At 31.6% G+C, this 23,636-nt stretch overlaps 3 protein-coding genes and 1 pseudogene across 3 annotated transcripts; all 4 read left to right on the forward strand.

The window, feature by feature from the left end:
- The first annotated feature begins 6,315 nt into the window (after nt 1-6,315).
- Nucleotides 6,316-7,802, forward strand: LOC123904771 (annotated as a pseudogene).
- A 1,992-nt stretch (nt 7,803-9,794) lies between these two features.
- On the forward strand, nt 9,795-10,466 carry LOC123904772 (albumin-2-like). Its single transcript, XM_045954391.1, has one exon. The coding sequence runs from the start codon at nt 9,795-9,797 to the stop codon at nt 10,464-10,466; it is 672 nt and encodes a 223-aa protein (XP_045810347.1).
- A 3,946-nt stretch (nt 10,467-14,412) lies between these two features.
- On the forward strand, nt 14,413-15,455 carry LOC123906159 (albumin-2-like). The gene has a single exon (XM_045956013.1). It carries the CDS (start codon nt 14,482-14,484, stop codon nt 15,172-15,174), a length of 693 nt encoding a protein of 230 aa, XP_045811969.1. The 5' UTR covers nt 14,413-14,481; the 3' UTR covers nt 15,175-15,455.
- A 6,707-nt stretch (nt 15,456-22,162) lies between these two features.
- Nucleotides 22,163-23,285, forward strand: LOC123906161 (albumin-2-like). The gene has a single exon (XM_045956014.1). It carries the CDS (start codon nt 22,232-22,234, stop codon nt 22,922-22,924), a length of 693 nt encoding a protein of 230 aa, XP_045811970.1. The 5' UTR covers nt 22,163-22,231; the 3' UTR covers nt 22,925-23,285.
- The last annotated feature ends 351 nt before the right edge of the window (nt 23,286-23,636 follow it).

The following is a 23,636-nucleotide window of genomic DNA, read 5'->3' on the forward strand; positions in this document are numbered from 1 at the left end:
ACTTCTATTCATCACATATGTTGCCCATTTCACAGCTTCAGGCCAAAAACTTTTTGGAACTCTTCTAGCATTGGTCATGCTTCTAACAATGTTGAGTAAAGTTCTATTCTTCCTTTCAGAGACTCCATTTTGTTGTGGAGTGTAGGTTGCAGTCAATTGTCTTTTTATCCCTTCCCTACTACAAAATTCATTGAAAGCATTTGAGGTATACTCTCCACCTCTGTCAGTTCTAAGGCATTGTATGCCACATCCAACTTCTTTTTCAACTAATGCCTTAAAAACTTTGAAGTTTTCAAAAGCATTGGATTTCTCTTTTAACACATATGTCCATGTTTTTCTGCTCATGTCATCTGTAAAAGTCATGAAGTACCTGTTGTCACCATTGGATTGAGGATTTATAGGGCCACATATATCTGAGTGTACAAGTTCCAATTTTGAAGTAGCTCTCCAATTTTCTTGTTTTGGGATCGAGTCTCTGGATTGCTTATCAGCCAAGCAATCAGCACAATTGTCTTCTAGTTCTTCCAAATCAGGCAATCCTCTAACCATTTGCTTTTTAGACAAGGTATTTAAACCTTTGAAGCTGAGGTGTCATATCTTCCATTCCATAGCAGTGTAGATTCTTATTTTGCAGTAATCAAACACATAGGATTGGTGATTGTAGCAGAGATTACATACATTCTATTGTTTGACATAGCAGTGTTGAACAACAAGCCTTTCTTTTCATGATAAATCTTGCACATATGAAGCATTATATGAAACACATAGGATTGATGATTGTAGCAGAGATGACAGTAATTTTCTTTTACTGCAATTGGCCTATACTCAATAAATTGGTTTTTAAACCAGGAACAAAGTACACATTTGTGATGATATGAACAATGTTGTTAATCTTCAAATTTACACTACCCTTTCACATTACAACCATTCTAGAATCATCTCCCAATTTCACAGAGTCCCTATTGGTACTATCAAAGTCAAATAACCAATCTTGTTGTCCTATCTTATGATTACGACAACCAGAGTTAAGGAACCAATGTTCAATTTTATTGGCAGATAATTTTTGACCATTATTAACCATTAAAAGCATTTCTTCATCATCATTATATTCAGCATAGTGAGCATTTCCTTCTTCCTAAGTGCATCCACTTTGGTAATGGCCCAATTTGTGACATTTGAAGCATTCCAGCAATAATTTATTGAATCTTCCTCTGCCACGACCTCTTGAGGCATTATTTCTTCCCCTTCTTCTCCCAGATCCTCTACCAGGATTGGAAACTTTCAATGCTTGTTCCTCTCCTGATTCAACTTGCTTTTTCATTCTACTTTCTTACACAATAAGACTGCTTTGCAAAGCATCAATAGACATAGTAGTTACATCGTTCAATTCCTCAATCGAGCAAACGACATAGTTTAATCTTGCAGGCGTTGAACTTAAGATCTTCTCAACAACTTGCACTTCTTGCAATGTTTCACCCTGTGTTGACATTCGATTTGCTATAGCCAATGTTCTTGCGAAGTATTGATTCATAGTTTCAGTTTCTTTCATCTCAAGAACCTCGAATTCACGCCTCAGTGCCTGCAAGTGAGCACGTTTCACCTTTGTGGATCCTTGGTACTTTCGTTTCATAGCATCCCATATAGATTGGAAGAGATAGTTTTTAACTTTCAGATCTTTGAGCTTACTTTCTTTGAACACTTGTTGTTACTCAGCCGTTGCGTTTGGTGGAGCCACTGTGACACCAGTTTCGATCAAAGATCACAACTCTTTGGAACGAATCAAGTTTTCCATAAGCATTGCCCAATGTTCGTAGTATCCATCAAATTTGGGAACAGGAGTGTGAAGAAATTTGGTTTCTTCCACCATGAATGAACGGAGAAGAAAGAACAGAGAAACAAAATTTGCAGAAACGGTTGTAACTGATTTTGGTTAGGAAATTGCGATTTCACTCCTATGTCCCCGGCGTGTGGAGATCCTGATATCACTTGTTAGTTATCAAATGGTGGTCAGCACCTTTATTCATTCATAGATGTGCCTTATATAGGCAAGGGTACAAGGCTTAAGATACAAGTCATAATGCAAGCTAAGTCAGGCCAAGGCAGACAGGCCTGCGCATGCACCCAATGCATCGAGGCAACATACATAGGCCCAATGCATCGAGGCAACATACAAAATAAACACCTAACACTCATCATTAAATTTCATGTCATGCAAACCAAACAAACATAGTTTAATACAATGCCAACAATATGGTTTCAAAACATCAAATAAGGTCTAAGATTTATACTCCCAATCACGATATTACATATATCAGAGCGACCCTGATTACAAACCATAATTAAATACAAGATAAACGAAAAGGAAGGGTTCCAAAGAATCCATACACAAACAACAAACATGGTGAAATTATATTCACAAGATAAATGTATAAACAATAGCAAGAAATAACATACTAAATAAAGACGACTTTTTTGGCGCTTAGTCGTTCCACACCTGATAAGGTGATCTTCTCAGTAGAGGAAGAAAAGCTGCTTCCAATAGTTTGAAAAACGTGGGCCCTTTCAAAAGTGGCGGTCTTTTCCTGGCAACTTCTACAAGATATAGGTTGCTAACTAAGTTTGTTTTAAAACTAATTCCTATCATGATGCAACTCAAACTCAAGCAAATCAACAACAAATGCATCTCTATATAAGAAGACTCAAGCAAACATATTCAGCACGAGCAAAAATTGAAGAATCTCTAGATCAAAGCTAGAATTTTCGAGTCAATGATTTTGTGCCCACTTTGTAATGTCGTACTAGCTTTCACTACAACTTAGGTGCTAAGAATTAAAGTTAGGAAGTATTCTTATTGAACAGGTCGTTCAACTTATCTTCGTCATAAAGAAGTTACGATAACTTAGACTGGGTGATTGTAGGGAAGTGGGTAGGTCCTCATATTTAGGGGGAGTAAACCTCTAAGTATAAGGTGCACTAGGATTAAGAAAAGACATAAACATCAATAAGCTCTGTTGTTCGTTGTAAGAGTAGGGATTAATTCGACGTAGTGGTGGATTGGTGTAGTTTTACCAAAATAGATTAACAATTACTTTTGTTCTTTACCTGCTTTTTATCATTAATATCGTGCATCACAATTATTATACACGTTGTTCAGACATCATACAAAGGGAACAATTGTCCCAGACAACATATAAGACATATGTCTCCTGGCGAACAGAATTTCAAATTAAATAAAATAATACTAAAATAATTCTAATAAAACAGTAAATGAATTCTTAATTTGATGATTGTACCTTAGCAATGTTTCTTTTTATATAAATTTGATGAGTTTACCAAAACACTAAATGAATTCTTAATTTATATAACTAACTTTGGTAATATTTAAATACAATCAATAAATATCATAATAAAAGTGATATTAATAGAATAAAAAAAAAGTTCTAAGTTGACTATTATTGATATTTATTAATATATTGGTAATACTATTTTATTTATAGACACTGTCTGTGTAGAGATTTTTTTACATTGTAATTAAGCAATTGTAATTGTTAGACAATTACATCTATTTTTATAATAGTGATAGTCATCACAACTTATGAAAAATAATAGTGCTAGCATTAAAACACACACACTCAGACACACAATATGTCATACAAGATCTATGTTGTTCTCAAACTTATTGATGACGTGGCATGGTCAGATAAGGGGTAAGCCAAAACTCGCTAACATTATAGGGGTAACTTAACATTTTTCATGAGGGGTAGACAAGAAAATGGGGTAATCCAAAAAAAAAAAATTGCAGGAAGGTAAACCAAAAGTAACCTACTTTATATGGGGAAAAACATATTTGCCCTAAAAAAATTAACCAAACCACCATGAAAAATGTTGGATTACTTTCTTACATACCAACACCATCATCTTACTAACATTTAAAATTTTGAATTTCTTAGATCTATAACTTCTAATGACCAGGCTTAATAAATTTCTAGTAAATTAAAAACAAAAAAATATGTACCTTTCTGACTTCTTATCTTCAACAAATCACCTATGAATTAAAAAAATTTAGAATTTTTCATTTTCATGAGTTATCGGAGAACGAAAATATGAAGTAAAGAGGAGAGAAGACGACGAAATGAAGGTAGACATCTTACCAGAGAGATTGACAAAACTAGAAGGAAAAGACAATGAGGAAGAATGAGAAAAATGGAGAAGGAGGCAATTAGGGTTTATATGTTTGAAAAAATGTTTTTGTTTAAATAATGGAGACTTAATGGGCCTTGGGCCAAATGATGTCTAACAATGGGTCTACATGGGCCGCATTGAATTGGGTTTGACCAAAACCAAAACCCGAACCTTTTAGGATACTCCGGATAGAGTATAGTAAAATAACCACCCGTTACAACATTGGGTCGGATTGGGTAAATCCACTATTTTCTGGGTTGGAATGGGTTGGGTCGTTGGTTATCTAAATTATTTTTCTATTTTTTTAATATTAAAAATCTAAATGAAGAACCATCATATATATTTTTCATAAAGATAACTCACCCCTTGAATTTTCTTAAAAAATAGTGTAACGTTTTTTCAATATAAAAAATAATCACTTATGATTTGTGTAAATCCACTAATTTACATGTTGTATAATGTGCTTTCCAAATAATTTTTTTGTCTTTTTATATCAAATGACTAAATGATGAATCATCTTACTTATAAAAAAAACCGACTAATCATTATATTTGTTTATAAAAAATATTCAATCAATTTATTTTATTTTTTAAAAAATAGTGCAATGAATTATTATATTTATTTATAAAAATTATTCAATAATTTTTTTAATAAAATAGTGCGATGAATTATCATATTTGTTTATAAAAATTATTCAATCTTTTTATTTTCTTAAAAATATAACGATCAAATGACAAAACCTTTAGTATTTTCATAAAAAATATTTCAGAACCATAGCAATAGTGGGTCAGTGGGTTTTTTGGGTTGGGTCTGGTTTTATTCAGAGCCCTATTTTTTATGGGTTTTTCATTTTTGAAATCCATATCCATCCAATTGCCCGAACCAACCCAAGTTTTTGGGTTGGATTGGGTTGGTTTTACCAGAGGCGATTATGTCGCCTTGGGTTGGTTTTACCAGAGGCGATTATGTCTCCTGGCTTGCCCGGGCTAGCCCATTTTAATTTTAATTTTTTTTATATAATAAAAAAACAGAAAAAAAGTAAAAGAAGAAGGCATCTCGTACGCTTCACTTTCTCAATCTCTCTCTCTCTCAGTCTCACAACTCTCTCTCGACGCTCTTAATCTCTCTCCCACGCCGCTCAATCTCCTATCTGCCGCACTGCACGGCCGCTCACCGCTCTCACTCTTTCTTCTCGCAGACTCGCAAAGGTTTTGAGGTAAGCAAACTGCAAACCTAAAATCCAACATACTGCAATTAATTTTTAAGAACCTAAAACCTTCTCAATGTAGAATCTTTGTTTGAAGACTTGATGTTGTTTTGGTTTAATTTTTATTTTAAATTTCCTAGACAAACTCTATTTTCTGTTTCTATTAAGTTGTTTTGAATTTTAAATTTGTTAAGATGTTTTGATTGTTAAGTGATTATATAAATAAGCTGTCGTCCATTGCTTTAGATGAAATCCAAATTACACCTTTGTCTCTGTTTTTATGTTACTTTTAGGTAAGGTACTCCTTTATCTCTGTTTGTTTTTTCTTAATTTTACATCCTTTAATTTCAGAGATGAGGAAGTTTTTGGCCCTCAGTAATGGGTTGGGTCGTGAGTTATCCAATTTATTTTTCTATTTTTTTAATATTAAATATGTAAATGAAGAATCATCATATTTTTCCATAAATATAAGTTAAATAACCCACCCATTGTATTTTCTTGAAAAATATCGTAACTTTATTTCACTATTAAAAATAGTGCAATGAATTATCATATTTATTTATAAAAATTATTCAAACATTTTATTTTATTTTTTTAAAATAGTGCGATGAATTATCATATTTGTATATAAAAGTTATTCAATCTTTTTATTTTCTTAAGAAGTAGTATAACTTATTTTCACTATAAAATACTTAATGATTAAATGAAAAAACCTTTAGTATTTTTATAAAAAATATTTCAAAAAAAAACATAACACACTAGTGGATTAGTGGCTTTTTTGGGTTGGGTCCGGTTTTTTCCGGAACCCAATTTTTTTTATGGGTTTTTCACTTTTGAAATCCATATCCACCCAATTGTCCGACCCAACCCCCTATTTTGGGTTGGATTGGGTGGGTTTGACCGGATTGACCAAATTTTTCCAATCCATGTACATCCCTACATCTTATTGTTTCCATTGCTTTCTCTTTAAACAACCCGGGAGGGCCGAGCACTTTGGTTATGAAGTCTTCACCAAAGGCGGATATAAAAATTGGAAGCATGCATCCAGTGGCTTGAAAGATCATGTTGGTGGTCATGGTAGTATGCACAACTCATGTATGAAGCACTATGATAATTATAATAATCAAAGACAAAGTATAGCAAGTAAGTTTCTTAGAGCAACTAGAGAATCGGAAGAATTGTATAAGATCCGTTTGACTTGTTCCTTAGATTGTTCAAGATATCTCATAGCACAAGGCATGGCTTTCCGTGGCCATAATGAATCCCTTACTTCTCTAAACAAGAGCAATTTTAGAGAGATGATAGATTGGGTAAAATCTAATAATGAACAAGTGAGAGATGCTTTTGACCGTGGTGCAAAAGATTGCATAATGATTTGCAGTGACATCCAAAAGGACTTTGCAACGTCTTGTGCACATGAAGTTACCAAGGTGATTATGGAAGAGCTTGGTGATAAACAATTCTCCGTGATTATTGATGAGTCACGTGATATATCCGTCAAAGAGAAAATGGCGGTGATGTTTAGGTTAGTAGTTGTATTTTTCAATTTCTATTTCCTATTATTCTCCATGCCTCCATGTAATTATGTAACCTTGTTGAATTTGTTTTTTAGGTTTGTGAACGACAAAGGGGAAGTTGTGGAACGATTCCTTGTTGTACATCATGTCAAAGATACTACATCTGAGGCACTAAAGGAAGCTCTTTATGGTATTCTTGATCGTCACATGTTATCTATTTCAAGGTTAAGAGGGAAAGGATATGATGGGGCTTCAAATATGAGAGGTGAATTTAATGGTTTGCAATATGTCCATTGTTATGCTCACCGTTTGCAATTGGTGGTTGTGTCTGTTGCTAGTAGTTGCATATCTATTCATCATGATTTCTTTGATACACATCCGTGATTGTAACCACAACAAGAATATTGAGGGAGGCACAACACAAGAATATTGTGACTCAACTTGAAACTGGTGAGATATCTAAAGGAAGGGGCTTGCACCAACAATCTAGTCTTGCTAGAGCCAGAGATACTAGATGGGGTACACATTATATTACCTTGATTCGTTTGGATCAAATGTGGTCAGCCACATTAGATGTGCTTAGTACGGTTGATGAAGTTGGACGTGTTCAAAGTCAAGCGGTGGGCTTGATAGAAAAAATGGAGTGTTTTAAATTTGCTTTTCATTTTGAAGTTAATGTTAAAGTTGTTTGGTATCATAAATGAGCTTTCAAAAATGTTGCAAAGAAAAGATCTTAATATTGTGCTTGCCATGGAATTAGTTAATGATGTCAAAACTCGGTTGACCACATTGAGAGAGAGTGGTTGGGATGATTTATTTGTCAGTGTCCAAATTTTTGTATTGCCAAAGGTATTCCGGTGTCAAATATGGATGCAGAAATACCGGTTTGGCACTAGTATAGAATGGGGATTCCAAGTCTGGCAGAAACCACTTTCCACGTCGGTTTCTGACCCGACGTAAGACCATCGTCGTTGTAAGTCTGGGGATTCCATGTCGGTTCGGTTTATAACCGAAGTGGTATCTTGGTTTTTCAATTAATTTTTATTAATAATAATGGGGATTCCACGTCGGTTTTATGTATTACCCGAATTGAAAAGTTGGGATTTCACGTCGGGTTTATATTACAACCGACGTGGAATCTATTACTTCTAAAAAAAAATGTTTTTTTGCTGTTGCTTTAAAAAACCATTTTTTTGCTGCTATACAAAAAATCAAAATACTCCAAAATCATACGCAACTCATAATTCAAAACAAATTACTTGAGTCTCTTGGAATGACTAACAGAAATAAGGATAGAACCTCCACTACACTATCATTCATACATTACAATCCATAACTAATAAGAAAATTATGTAATTGCAAGTCATTGAGGCACAATAATGAACATAGGTGAAATGAAAACAGTAAATTCTCTTAGATTCAAGCTTTAACTATGATGGAACCAAGGAGCAAACTGAAAAATGAAAGCAAGATCAATAACTGGAAAACCTTTGTCCCCATCATCCCTAGCTTATATAAATTATGTATGCTACCCTCCAGATTTGGTGTACACCAAATAGCACCAACTCTTCAACATAGAGATCCTTGACACCACACCTGCACACAATCATAGACACAACAAAAGTGTAAGTACAAAATTTTTCAATGCATCATATTCGCATCATTGTCATTATCATCAAATCCTCATAAAAACTCAAAACAAAGTTCAATCCATAAAAACAAAAACAATATATAAGTCTAATATTTCATAAAGGATATGACATCTAATATATAACTAAAGTCTTAATCTTCCATGATAAATGTAATACATATTCATGGCATGAAATCAATGCAGCCTCATATATCAAACAAATTATATAACCAAGAAAATCAAGTTGTATTGCATTACTAACCATGTTTGTATGTGTAATACTAACTGAGAACTTATTTAATATGCAGAATATTCATGCATCCTCCTGTGAATTCAAACATAAATGTGGTTAATGCACAGTTGTAAAGATCTAAAAATGCAGATATTATAAAATCCTATACATTGTGAACACTGCATTTGTGAAATCTTATAAGCTTGTTTAAAAAAAATGAATGTGTTTGGTAAAAGGCTTTTCTCATTAGTTTATAGTTTTTTTTGAGATGTTATTTCAAGTATTGTTTGAGCTTATAGCTTTTTACAGTTTTTTCCATTTTTAATCTTTAATTTAATTTTATTATTTTTTATAAAATAAAAAAAACCAACTAAAGAAAAAAACTACCCAATACATATAATTGTCCTTTTATGTATTTTTATATTTATCAATCATTTTAAAAACTAATTTTACCAAACACTTTAATTTCAATCAGGTAGCTTTTCAGCTAGCTTATCGATCGGCTCTAAGAGAGGCCTTAGTTTTCTTGGTCATTCTTTAATACATATTGAGCAACGTGATTTAACAAATTTTCTTGTTGATCTATATTCTTAATAATAAATAGTTTTTTAATTTGAATACTTACATGTGTTCAACTCTAATATAATATAAGCCTTAATTTTCTTGGTCCTTCTTTAATACATATACATATTGAGCAAGTTGGATTTTTATTTTATTTTTGGTACAAGAGCAAGTTAGACTAAACTAATTTTGTTTTTGGTCATTCTTTAATTTATATTTGCAATAAATAATTTTTTATTTTGATTATTTACAAGCGTCCAACTCTAATATAAGCCTTAATTTTCTTGGTCATTCTTTAATTTAATACGTACATATTGAGCAACTTGATTTAATTAATTTATATTTGGCGTTCCCATTATCATCTACTATATAAACATAGGCTTTGACGAACTGAAAGTATAACATTTGATATATATCCTTTACCTTGATATATAACATTAAATAAATAATCCTCCAATAACAAAAATGCCAAATTATTTTAACATAGATGCTGCATTCGCTTCATCTAAAACAAATGAGTGTTTTGTGTTTGTGAAAGATAAGTATGTGGTTTTGAATTATGCTCCTGGATTTAAAAAGAAAGAAATAATTACTGGTCCGAGAAAAATTGTTGAAGGATTTCCAATGTTGAAGGACACGATATTTCAAAATGGAATAGATTGTGCCTTTGACACCACCAGAAACAATGAGACATTCATTTTCTCTGGAAATCAATGTGTCAAAACAACAGCTCCACAGTCAACAAATGCCAGGTTACTTTCAGGTCCTATGTTAATCACCGCCATGTTTCCTACTCTAATAGGAACTGGGTTTGAAAATGGAATAGAATCTTCAACAAGGTCCATCAATAATGACAGAACTATTAACTTATTCAAAGGAGATGAGTTGGTTGTTTTTGATATGTACTCCAATAGTCTTGTAGATCGAATGAAGATTTCCGCTCATTATCGTGCATTTGTTGGTACTGTTTTTGAATCGGGTATTGATGCAGCTTTTAATACTCACGTTAAAGATGAAGTTATTGTTTTCAAAGGACAATACTATGCACATTATAATATTAGGACTAATCAGTTTTTAAATGGTTACATAAAGCGAATCCATGACTATTGGCCTGCTCTTCATGGAATTTTACAATAATATGCAGAAACTCATGTTTTCGCTGTTTAATTTCGGCACCTTGTATTGTTATGTTTGAATAAGTGTGGTTGTAAGCTAGCTTCTGCTTGTTTGCCCCAAATTTCTGCTTGGTTGTTTCATTCCTTTTTTCTCTATGTAAGAATCTAATAAATATGTAATCATTTTAACTATTTTCTATTCAGCAATTAATATATGTAAGAATCTACAAAATATGATTATTTCGTATGAATTTGACGATGTTTTGCAAGTGTACAAAATAATCGCAAGTAGTAAAATAAAGTCGATCCACAGGGATTGTCTACTTCGATCCAAAACAATTAACTCTAACACTTAGTTGAAATAGTATATGTTGGATATTTGTGTGTTGACCTCATTTTGCTAAAACAAATATACAAGCAAGATGTTGGATCAAATGTTTCAACATGTTGGGTACGACAGTCTGATTGCCCAAATCTCGCGCATTTATTACACGTAGCATCTATATATGGAAATCCACTCTACAACGTGTATGTTTATCATTTGTCAAGATATTTTCTTATCAAGACTTAATGAAATGATTCGGCACATTGTTTATTTCCTAAAGATGATCAACTATTTTAGGAAAGTTTTCATTAAAGTCTGATTTGCTTAGCTAGACGTGACTCAAAGACAAACTGTGTTATGAAGCTTATCTTGAAGATCAGGAGTGTCCTACCTCAGTATAAATGTGGAAGACTAAGACCAAGACTAATTATCTAAAACATTGTGTATCACAAATTGAGTCTTAGAGTTTTAGAGTTTTAATTGTGAGTCATTCTTGTGTCAAATTGATGCAAGCTTAGGACTGTATACGTTATTAAGTTGTAATATTGTGAACTACTCCTAAGCTTTGAAGCACCGAGTTAGTTTGTGTGTGTGCGTTACTCAATAGGAGGGAGCATTCAATAGGATGTTACTTGGTAACAAACAAAAAAAACTAAGTGCTAACTAAGCCTAGGTGGTAAAAACAACAATTGTGCTTTCTTATTCAAAGGAGATGACTAGGCAGATTTAGATTTTTACTCGAATCGTGTGGTATATACGAAGATTTCCGCTGCTATTCCTAAATTTTACGGTACTGTCTTTGAATCGGGTATTGATGCAGCTTTTAATTCTCACGTTAATAAAGAAGTTTACATTTTCAAAGACCAATACTATGCACGTTATGATTTTTCAACTCTGCAGTTTTTTTTTTTTTTTGGTACATCAACTCTGCAGTTTTTAAATGGTACCGTAAAAGGGAATCCATGATGATTGGCCCGCTCTTCATGGCATATTACAATAATATGATAAAACTACAACACTTCTAGAGAAGGAAGAGAATCAAGAGATTTCATATTTTCTTTCTAAATCTTCATCATTAATTTAATTCTTCTCTAGCTGTGTCTACATAGGCTAAATGTTGTTTCAAATATTGTATTGTCATGTGTGGATAAGTGTGGTTATAAGCTATCTTTGCTTATACGCGCCACATTTTGCAGTTGTTTTATTGTGTTTTTAAAGTTAACATTCAGAAAATCAATTTAAAATGTGTGCTCCGTTGTTTTATTTTTTTTATTTTTTTTAATGGCAAAATATATATAAAAATATAAATTAAGAAAACGACAATCGAGTCCAGTACAACAAAAAGAAGAGTATAAGAAATACTCCTCAAATACATCAAAAGAGAGGGAAGGGAGGGAGAAAGCAAACAACAAAGCAAACCAAAAACACCAAGGGCAAGCACATCAGAAGCACCCGCACACCACACTCCACCTGACCTAGAAGGAGGCCTGATGACAGTCAATTATATGATGTTTTTAGTAGTAATTTAGGGTAGTTTTAATAGCATTTGAAGCCCAAAAGCAAGCAAATACCTGGAAAAGTAAAGTTACTTGGCTCAGAAGCAAGAAAAGTGAAAAAAAATAGCAAAAAATGGCAAAAACGTAATAAACAGCGCAAGCCATCGTACCTACAATAAGATTCAGCGTGGCGCGATGAGAAAGCGGTTTAAATTGAAGAAAAATCTGCAACATATCTTTTCCATACCACGATGACTTGTCATCGTGGCACGATGATGACGGGAAAAGAACGCATAAAATCTTGAGGAAATCTTCCATCGTACCATGATATGATCCATCGTGGCCACGATGAGGCGAAAATACACGTCATCGTGGCCACAATAGGTGCGATGGACGCGCAGAAAAAGTCATAACCCAGCTGAAAAATTATAAATAGAGCATTCCTCCTTCACTATTATTCATTCAAAAAAATATTCTAGTTCAGTGAAAAATATTCAGAGACATTGAATATTCATTCTAGAGTTAATAGAACTCTAAGGAGGAGGCCAAGGAACTCCAATGCCAATAAGATTCTTTTCTTTCTATCTTTGTAATTTAATTTTCCTAGGTTAGGTTGAGTCGAGGAACTCCCTTATGAATGCTTGATTTTGTATAATTTGGTATAAATTCAATTGTTTCTGATTGCAAACTCTTTTATTGTCCGGTTGAAGGTGGAAAAACACAAGAAGGGGGGGTTGAATTGTGTTTTAGTATTTTAAAAAACTTTTTCGAGTAGCAACGGATAAAACTAAAACACGAGGTAAGGAGATAGAGAGGAAAGAAGAACACAAAGGATTTTATACTGGTTCCTCTCACAAATCGAGAGTAGTCCAGTCCTCTTGCACTTTCAAGAGAGTTTCACTAAAATAATCACAAAGATTACAACCACTTGCTCAAGTTATCACTAACAAGACACTTCCTACTCAAATGCTCAAGTTACCTAAACAAGAGACTTCTTACAAACACAAAGTTTTCCAAATGAAAGTGTAAAAGACACCTAAGACTTAAACAAACACAAGTATATATGATAAGTTACAAAGTATTTGAGCAATATTCAGAATATGACAGAGTCAGTGCTTCAGAGCTTTTAAGTCTTTGTGCAGAGTTCTTTCAAATCGGGTGTATGTGCGTGTGTCTCTATGCAGAGATGCAATTCGTCTTGTATACATAGGCGAATGAAATATAGACGTTGCATTTGACCGTTGATGAAGATAAGATTGCCATCTTGGTCTTAGCTAAATTGTCTTAACATGGATTTGAATTACCATCCAATTTTGAACAAGAGTTTCCACAACTTTTCCTTGACGCAGAGAAACTTTCCTTTCTTAGCAAAGAAGACCAGACATATCACGTTACTCCCTTAAGACTAGGGATAGTGTAAGAAAGTTATCCTGAACCTTTGGTACAGTCGCTTTCGTCTTTGATAAACGTGTTGACCACCAATTTAACAAACATATTCTTCGAAAAGATCATAGATCTGTGCAGAGGTTCATTATCTTCTGAGCTTTCAACTTATGAAGCTTACATCTTCTGAATGTTGATAACCTCTAAGTCTTCAGAACTTCTGAATGGTCATCTTCTGGCATATCTTCAGAACTTATCTTCAAAATAAATCTGCATACTTGAAATTAGATTTTAGTACCTCCAATTGTATATTTAATACTTTGTTATCATCAAAACTTTTAATAGTGGATTTTACAAAACTCAATCGGGAATTTTAGTACCTCTAATTGGGAATTTTACAAAACTCAATTTTGTTCCAACAATCGTGTATTTAGGTCCGGTAAAATCAAACTCTTTTAATAAAGATCATTTGTTCATTTGTTATTATAGAATTAAAATTAGAGTGATTCGTATTTACATAGGCCATTTTCATAATTAAGTTTAAAATTATTATTGGAGCAAACAAGATACGATAAATCAATATTTTGTCCAAATTAAAAGGATAAATATAGAAAAATAAAGGAATAAAATGGAATATATGCAATGATATAGAGTTATAGACATACGATAGTGGAAGGAATGGGATATATGCAAAGTGATATTATATCACATCTAATGTTGGAGGAATACTAATATGTTGTCATCATTGTGTGTCTATATATATCCTTCTTCGTTTTCTCTTATTTGATAACCTTTCTTGAAAGCAAATATAATTATTTCTTACTATACCTAAGATGACAAAATCCGGTGTCATTGATGCTGCATTTCGTTCATCAAGGTGCAATGAAGCTTACATTTTCATTAATGATAAGTACGTGCTATTAGACTATGCTCCCGGAACCAGCAACGATAAGATTGTGTATGGGCCTCTTCTTCTTCGCGATGGGTTTAAATCACTTGCTCATACCGTATTTGGAACTTATGGAATAGATTGTGCCTTTGACACTGATAACAACGAGGCATTCATCTTTTATGAAAATATTTGTGCTCGCATAAACTATGCTCCACACTCCGACAAAGACGAAATAATCTTAGGTCCTAAGAAAGTCGCTGACATGTTTCCTTTTTTCAAAGGAACAGTGTTTGAAAACGGAATAGACGCTGCATACAGGTCAACTAGAGGTAAAGAAGTTTACTTATTTAAAGGAGATAAGTATGCTCGTATAGACTATGGAACCAACAGTCTCATTCAAAATATCAAACGCATTGCTGATGGGTTTCCTTGTTTCCGCGGCACAATCTTTGAAAATGGAATTGATGCGGCTTTTGCTTCTCACAAGACTAACGAAGTCTACTTTTTCAAAGGAGAGTACTATGCGCGTGTCAGTGTTACGCCCGGTGCAACAAATGACAAAATTATGGGTGGGGTGAAGCGTACTTTTGACTATTGGCCCTCCCTCCGTGGCATAATATCTCAACAGAACTAATCGTGACTGGTATAGTGTGATGTCATCATCATCATCATGCAATTAGTATCATGAATAATAAAGTTCGTGGTTGTTGATATATGTTTGGCGCATGTTAATTTTCTCCTTTATTTTATGTAATATATGTGTGTTGTCGTTTGCTCGATGTAATAAATGTGTGGCTCCTCGATATATTCCACACATCCAGTGAGTAGTGGCTCACTTCTGCTGTTATTGTGAACTACATAATGACCCCGCAGCAGGCAGGGTAAAAACAATAAAATTATTAGTATTGATTTAAATATCTATGATATTTATATAGTTTATAAATTTTATTTGTATAATGGTATGGTAAGCGCATCAAACGACTCCATTTTTCAAAAATAATTGACAATTCTATTTTAAGAAAGACACAAACTGAGTTTTAATTTTTAATTTTTTTTTATAATCAATGTTAATCGTTAGTATTACAATATTATGTTAGTTTTTTTCTCCTTGTCAGGACTTGAACCTTGTACCTCCTGATCTTTAACCCGTAGCTCAACTAGCTTAACCAGCTGAGCTACACATCCTACCCCACAAATGAGTTTGAATTATTTTAAAGAACATTTAATGATTATGTGACCCAAATTAGTTTTATTTAAGAATATGCTATATCTAATTTTTTTTCTCTCAATCTCCAAATTCAGAAATGAAGATGATTCTACCTCCGTTAAATCTTATTTAATACGGACGTAAAAGGGTCATATCAAGGACAATATACTCCCGAACAAAAATAGAACCAAAATTAGTTCCTAACATGTTCATATCGAAGACAAATTAGTCTGTTATTACAAGAATCGGGGACTATTTTGTCGCCCATATGAAAATAGGAACTAATTTAAGTTTTATTTTGTCAGGAGATTAAATTGGGCCGTTGGAAAATTGTGACTGATTAAAAAGGATATTCACTCTAAAACAATATAATCAAATGCAATAAAATAGAGGGTGCAGCAAAAAGTCTGACAGACTACCTAGCTAGGGTTTCTTTGAAGGTAAGGCAAAGAAAAATGAACTAATCTCCATTCAAAATATCAAAATCCCTTGCTTCTTACGCTAGAAAAACTTTTTTTTTTTTAACAGTGAAGAATACATATATTTAAAAAGAAAAGTACAAGGAATACTCGACCAACCACACTAAGATAAGTACATATAGTACTCAACCCAAACCACAAAAACTACCTAGCTATACAATCAAAAGAATTAACACACTTGTTCAAAAAAAATAATAATTAACACACCACTCAAAAAAACTAAAACTTATTCTTCTTCGACATATATAGGGTAGAAGAATAATGCAATTGGAGAATGGAAAAGAGATTAGAAACTCACAAATCTCTTCCAGAATAACGAGCCACACAACACAAGTAATGTTGCCTCGTTGATGAGGGATTCATGAAAGCTAATCTCTTGTTGATTTTGTAGAATGAAAGAGTCGCACGCAAGTTGTTATAACATGAATAAATAAATAACCATATTCAAGCCGGTTTCTTGGGTGGGTGGTTTGATGGTTTGTGGTTTGTTCCTCTATACCTGCAAGATTTACTAGTTTAAAACCTATGCATTCTAACAGGTCATTAACTTTTATTCGATATTTAAGTTTTGTCATTTTATTATGGTAGAAAATTTATTTAGAATAAAATATTTAAAAATTTATTATATAATATTGTTAAAATATAAGTGAAATTATTGTGTTATTTTTTGTAAAACTTATTAAATGAATAAATTTGATTATAATTATTAATGATAAATTATACAATTTTTTATGTATTTGTCACAAATAATAGTCCCGTGTATATCTATTACTAATATATTAAAGTCGATTACCACCAAAGTTCCTAAATTATTCTTATTGTTTTTAACCATGTTGCAAGTTTTATATCCTTGTAATTTCACTAAAAAAATATTAAAAAAATATAAGATAAATAAAAAAAAACAAATATAAGATAAATACAAAAAAATACAAATATAAAGAAAAAATATAAGATAAATACAAAAAAAAAAATGATATGCTTAAAAATATGAACAAAACACATTATAGATTGAAACAAAACAGAACAATCTATAAGTATAAAAATAGGGAAAAAAACAATAAACATATTAAAGAAAGTTTAGTCAATAAAAAAATTATAGAAAGAATATAGAAAAAATAAGAAGAAACCGCATAAAAATAAGAATATAGAAATAATTAATAAAAAAACAATACTTTATAAAAAACATTAAGAAAAAACATAAACAATATTTTTCATCAAAAAAAGAAAAGAAACATAAACAATATTACTATCAAGTTTACTACTAATTAACCACCAATAATAATAAAGTTAAATAGTATCAAACTTACTAAATTGCCTTTTTAAAAAAAAAATATTAAATTACCCTAAATATTCCTAATAAAATTTATTATTGTTTTTATTAAAAATATACACGGGACTATACCATTATTTATCACTGAAACATAAAAAATTGAATAAATAAATTTACAAGAAAAACACAATAATCACTTGTATTTTAACAATATTATATAATAATTTTTTAAATATTTAATTCTAAATAAATTTTCTACCTTAATATAATAGCAAACTTAGATATTAAATAAATATCAATAGACCCGTGCAAATGCACGGGTCTTTAAACTAGTTTTTTAATAAAAAATTAGAAATTTGATTAGGTATATTTAGGATAATTTAGTAGATTTAATAGTAATTAACTTTGTTGTATTATTATTATTTATCGTTAATATTTTATTTTTTATTTTTTTATGAAAAATATTATTTATGTTTCTATTTCTATATTCCTAATTTTATGCATATTGATCTTATTGAGTTGATCATATTAATTTGTTTTATTGCTATTTTTATGAGTATAAATTGTTCTGTTTTGTTCCAATTTATAATATGTTTTGTTTATATTTTTAAGCATATCATTTGTTTTTTGTATTTATCTTATATTTTTTCCATATGTTTTTTTTTATTTTTTTAGTAAAATTACAATGAATGATATAAAACCTGCAACGTGGTTAAAAGTAATAAGGATAAATTAGTAACTTTGATACTGTAAAGATACTTTTTTTCTTTTACCATCAGAAAATTATGCATGCATAAACTCCAAAATATTCCGTCCAAGAATATAAGATAGTGATATTTGTTATTTGCTTTTTAGTTGGTTTGGTTACGTTGTAAGGGTACAGTTTTCTTTGTTTCAATTCTTCTACGTGTTGGTTCAATAATATATATATATATATATATATATATATATATATATATATATATATATATATATATATATGATTGATCAAATTATATCGGTGTAATATTTGAGTAATGTTACATCGCTCAATAATGCTTTAACGAATACAAAATTTACCATTTGATTGAAATTTTATATCGTATACATCATTCATGTTAAATTTTATAAAAATCTAAAATTGTTTGATATATTATTGTGATAGATCAAGATTAATGATTTGTGCGACCGTTAATCTTGATCGGTCTGAATAACATATCAACCGATTTTAGATTTTTGTAAAATTTAACATGCATGAATGATCTATACGGTATTAACTTTCAATCCAACCGTGGATTTTATAAAATTTATATTCGTTAAAGCGTTATTGAGCGGTAACCATTACTCAAATGTTACATTCGTGTAATTTGATCCCTCCATATATATATATATATATATATATATATATATATGTGTGTGTGTGTGTATGTATGCATCTCCTCTAGGAGCAATTCAGCTAGTAATGTGATTTTGGAAGAAGAAATGCAAAGGTATTATATATATATATATATATATATATATATATATATATATATATATATATATATATATATACTACTCTGTCCCAAAATATAAGGGAAAATTGGTCAAAGAAAGTTGATGTATTTGGTTAAAAATTTGGACTAGATACATCAACTTTGGTTGACCAATTTTCCCTTATATTTTGGGACGGAGGGAGTATATATATATATATATATATGTGTGTGTATGTATGCATCTCCTCTAGGAGCAATTCAGCTAGTAATGTGATTTTGGAAGAAGAAATGCAAAGGTATTGGCATTTATTCAAAGTCATTATAATAGACATGTTCCCACCTTATCCCTTATCATCTCCGTAGATATATATGAATCTCATTCTCTGGTGTGTTCTTTGTCCAATATTATATAGTCCCTGCCAGCTATAACCAGATTCTAGCGAAAATTATTATTCATCTCTTATCATGTTATACGTGATTTTTTTTTTGGCTAAATTGCAGTTTTGGCCCCCCACGTTTCATAATTGTGCGATTTTGGCCCCCCATATTTTAAATGTGCGATTTTGGCCCCCCACGTTTCATAATTGTGCGATTTTGGCCCCCCACGTTTCAAATGTGCGATTTTGGCCCCCACGTTTCATAATTGTGCGATTTTGGCCCCCCACGTTGACTATTTTGACCAAAAAATTGATGACATGGAATATTTTTTACATGTGTCTTAATTGTATTGGCCAACCAAAATTTATTATTTATTTTTTTTTAAAAAAAAAAGATAGGTTTCAAGAATTGATTATGCTATATTGGTTTCACGTGACCTATCCTTTTTTTAAAAAAAAAATAATAATAAATTTTGGTTGACCAATACAATTAAGACACGTGTAATAAATATTCCATGTCATCAATTTTTTGGTCAAAATAGTCAATGGGGACCAAGAAATGCAAAAGGGGGCAAACGTGGGGGACCAAAATCGCACATTTGAAACGTGAGGGCCAAAATCCCACAATTATGAAATGTGGGGGGCCAAAATCGCACAATTATGAAACGTGGGGGGCCAAAACTGCAGTTTAACCTTTTTTTTTTCCAAAAGACACCATCACAATCGTAGTTTCAAATAGTGGTTTGCAATTGCAGTCACAGTATTCTAGAGAAGAACTTATTCTAGCTTGTTATTAAAGAACTAACCAGAGATGCTATATACAGGTTGTATATCATGATATCAAAGAAACAGATTATATTTATACATGGAGAATGTTAACATATATCATAAGGGCACATATTAAGAAGATAAATGTGGAAAAAATTTATTGAATTTGTAGTATATTAAATGATATATTTTCTATTTTTGAGTAGCTTAACATGTGTCTTAGAGCACAAATTAACATGACCCTTTATACATTAAGGAGGGTGTAATTCTTGACCAATAACTAATGCATTATTTATTCGACATCAATATAGAACTAGACTATTTTATCTAGGAACTTCATGGTTAAATGTTTGCCTTACATGAAACATTTTAAAGAGAGGGATCTAATCTGTGACTCGACCTGGTAATTTTTTCAATGGCAAATTTTCAAAGACGATTTTTCAAATTTCAAAAATAACATGTATAGACAATTGTAAAATGATTATCATTGTCACAGTTATATATAAGAAAAATGCTATTGTGCATGATAGTTTGTTTCGTCACACGCGCACGACGTTGAACACTTAACACTGCTGTCTATATTACTAATTATAATTTTATATCTTTTATCTAATTTTTATTTGGTTCCTTTATATATATATATGTAATCTCTTTAGTTTTTTTTTTTCCTTTCATTTTGTTTTTTTTATTTTTATATATTGGTACGAAGTCTCCACTAATATTAGTGATAACTAATCTCCGTCGAAGAATCTGTAGGACATACAAGATGAGTTATTTTCTGTCAATTGAATTTTTTTCATATTTGTGAGTCAATCGAATCTCTGACCGCATGCTTAAGAGAATCTAGACTCTTACTACTTTGATCAATTCATTAATGTTACATTTTGAAAAAAAATTTGTCTAGTAGTTTAATGTTTAGAAATTTCACCTTAAAAATGGTGAATAAATAAAATGTCTAGGATTCGAATTCCGACTCCTGCATTAAACTGTGATATCAATTGAGATAAGCTCAAGCGGATCACATTTTGATCTTTTAAATTATACATCGGATATATATAATACGGTCGTGCATATGGCTTGTCGTGCCATGTAGCACTACTCTATATATAATACGGTGCACATGTTTGCATGTGATGTGCCTAATCTGAATCTTACATTGTTTTAATGACCATGTTTCTAATTAAGCTGGATTGTTTAAACTCTTATTATTTCTTTATGCCAATCGTACATTGAAACACATACTGCCAGCTAAAATTTAAATGTGGAATCGATATAGCATTAGTTTCATTGTCCAATGTGAGTATTTTTTTTTTTTTTTCCATTTATTTTGGTCTCTTGTCCCATGTGAGATTTATCTAGAAGCATGAGAATGCATCTAACAATTACAAATTTGGTCTTTTAAGTGAGGAGAGATATTGGATGAAGTGCAAAATAAGTTATTAATATATTCATCCATTTGATTTGCTAAAAAATAAAAAGAATAGATAAGACATACACAACTCGAGTTGTACTTTGATTTTCAAATTGTTTTTTCCATATACAACTTTTGTCAGGATTTTCTGCTATATACTATTTTCAAAATAGAAGTTTCAACCTATCAACAAGATATTCGACAGATGAAATACTCCCTTCAAAGATTAATTCATTTTGTCATTTCCAAATCGACGAAATAACAGCATGCCAGATTAACACTAACCTCTGAATTTTATTACATGACACATACTCAAAAATTTAATGATAAAAAACATGAATTAAGTCTCAAATTGAATATAAGAGATCAACACATGAGTTGAAAATCATGTGCAATAATTGTTGTTATTTTATCTTATACACAATAAAATATATAGCACTTGTTTCATCCTATCTTAGTTGCATTATCCTATATCTTAACTCACATGTGCCAGCACACTATTGAGAAAGGAGTAATTAATATATGCAAATGCATTTAGCATGTGATATATTTTATATTGTAAGTGATCAATTGTATTATATTGTTCCTTATCTAAAACGCACTTCTAATGCTGGAGGAAGAAATTAAGGATCTATATATATCCTTCCTTTTCCCTATATTTGCTCACAACATAACCTTCCTTGAATTGAAAAACTTCTATTATCACTAACCTTACTATACCGAAGATGACAAAATCTGGTTACATAAATGCTGCATTTCGTTCATCTAGGAACAATGAAGCATACTTTTTCATCAATGATAAGCTCTTGCTATTAGATTATGCTCCCGGAACCAGCAACGATAAGATTTTGTACGGGCCTGTTCTTGTTCGTCACGGGTTTCCATCACTTGATAATACAAAGTTTGGAAGCTATGGAATAGATTGTGCCTTCGACACTGATAACGACGAGGCATTCATCTTTTATCAAAGCCTTTGTGCTAAGATAGATTATGCTCCGCACACTGACAAAGACAAAATAATCTCTGGTCCTATGAAAATCGCCGAAATGTTTCCTTTTTTAGAAGGAACTGGGTTTGAACACGGAATAGACGCTGCATTTAGGTCAACTTTGAACAAAGAAGTTTACTTGTTCAGAGGAGACAAATATGCTCGTATAGACTACGGCACCAATAGTCTCATCCAAATTATTAGGGATATTAGCGATGGGTTTACTTGTTTCAAAGATACAATCTTTGAAAAGGGAATCGATGCAGCTTTTGCTTCTCACATCTCGAATGAAGCTTACCTTTTCAAAGGAGAGAACTTTGTACGTATCAGTTTTACCCCAGGCGAATCACATGACGTCATTATGGGGGGTGTGAGGCAAACTCTTGATGTTTGGAAATCTCTTCAAGACATAATACCTCTCAAGAATTAACAAATATTGCACTTCGTGACAATAACAACACTTGTTTGATCACAATCTCAAATAAAAATGATTTGAATACGCACACATATGTGAAAAGCTAAAAATGATTTTTAAAAAAATTAAATTAAATGTTTTTCATGTGTGTGCCAAAATTATTTTTATTTCGGATTGTGACCAAGTAAGAGTTGTTCTCGAGCTGGTGATGGTCGTCCTCAACAACAACGCATTGAAGTTTTAAACTAGAGATATGAATAATTCTACAGTAGTATGGTAATAATAAAGAATATAGATTGTTGTTGTTCTTGTTTACTTTCTTTGCATCAATAATCAATAATTAATGTAATAGTTTGCTTCCATTGATCCATCCCTTGATGTAATAAAAGTGTGGCTTCCCATTGTTTCCCCAAATTTAATTCTTGTTTACTTCTCTTAAATAAAAATTTATAAACTACTGCATCCTCATATTTTTTTTGCTAAGACTGCATCCTCATATTAACTGTGTTTTAAGATAAGGATAGAGATATATTTTATCCTTGTTTTAATTTGTGGTACAGGCCACACGAAATGTGAACACCTCTTTTCATCTAAATTTAAACATTAATTTATCACGTTGTAAGAAAATAATTCTTCTAATTAGTGGGGAAGCCATTGCATATGAGATAAAGATAAGTTTGTCAACAATTAAAACCAAATTATTCATACAAAAAGAGAAAAAAATAAG

The sequence above is a fragment of the Trifolium pratense genome, linkage group LG2, assembly GCF_020283565.1.
Source record: "Trifolium pratense cultivar HEN17-A07 linkage group LG2, ARS_RC_1.1, whole genome shotgun sequence".
In the NCBI taxonomy this organism is placed as follows: domain Eukaryota; kingdom Viridiplantae; phylum Streptophyta; class Magnoliopsida; order Fabales; family Fabaceae; genus Trifolium; species Trifolium pratense.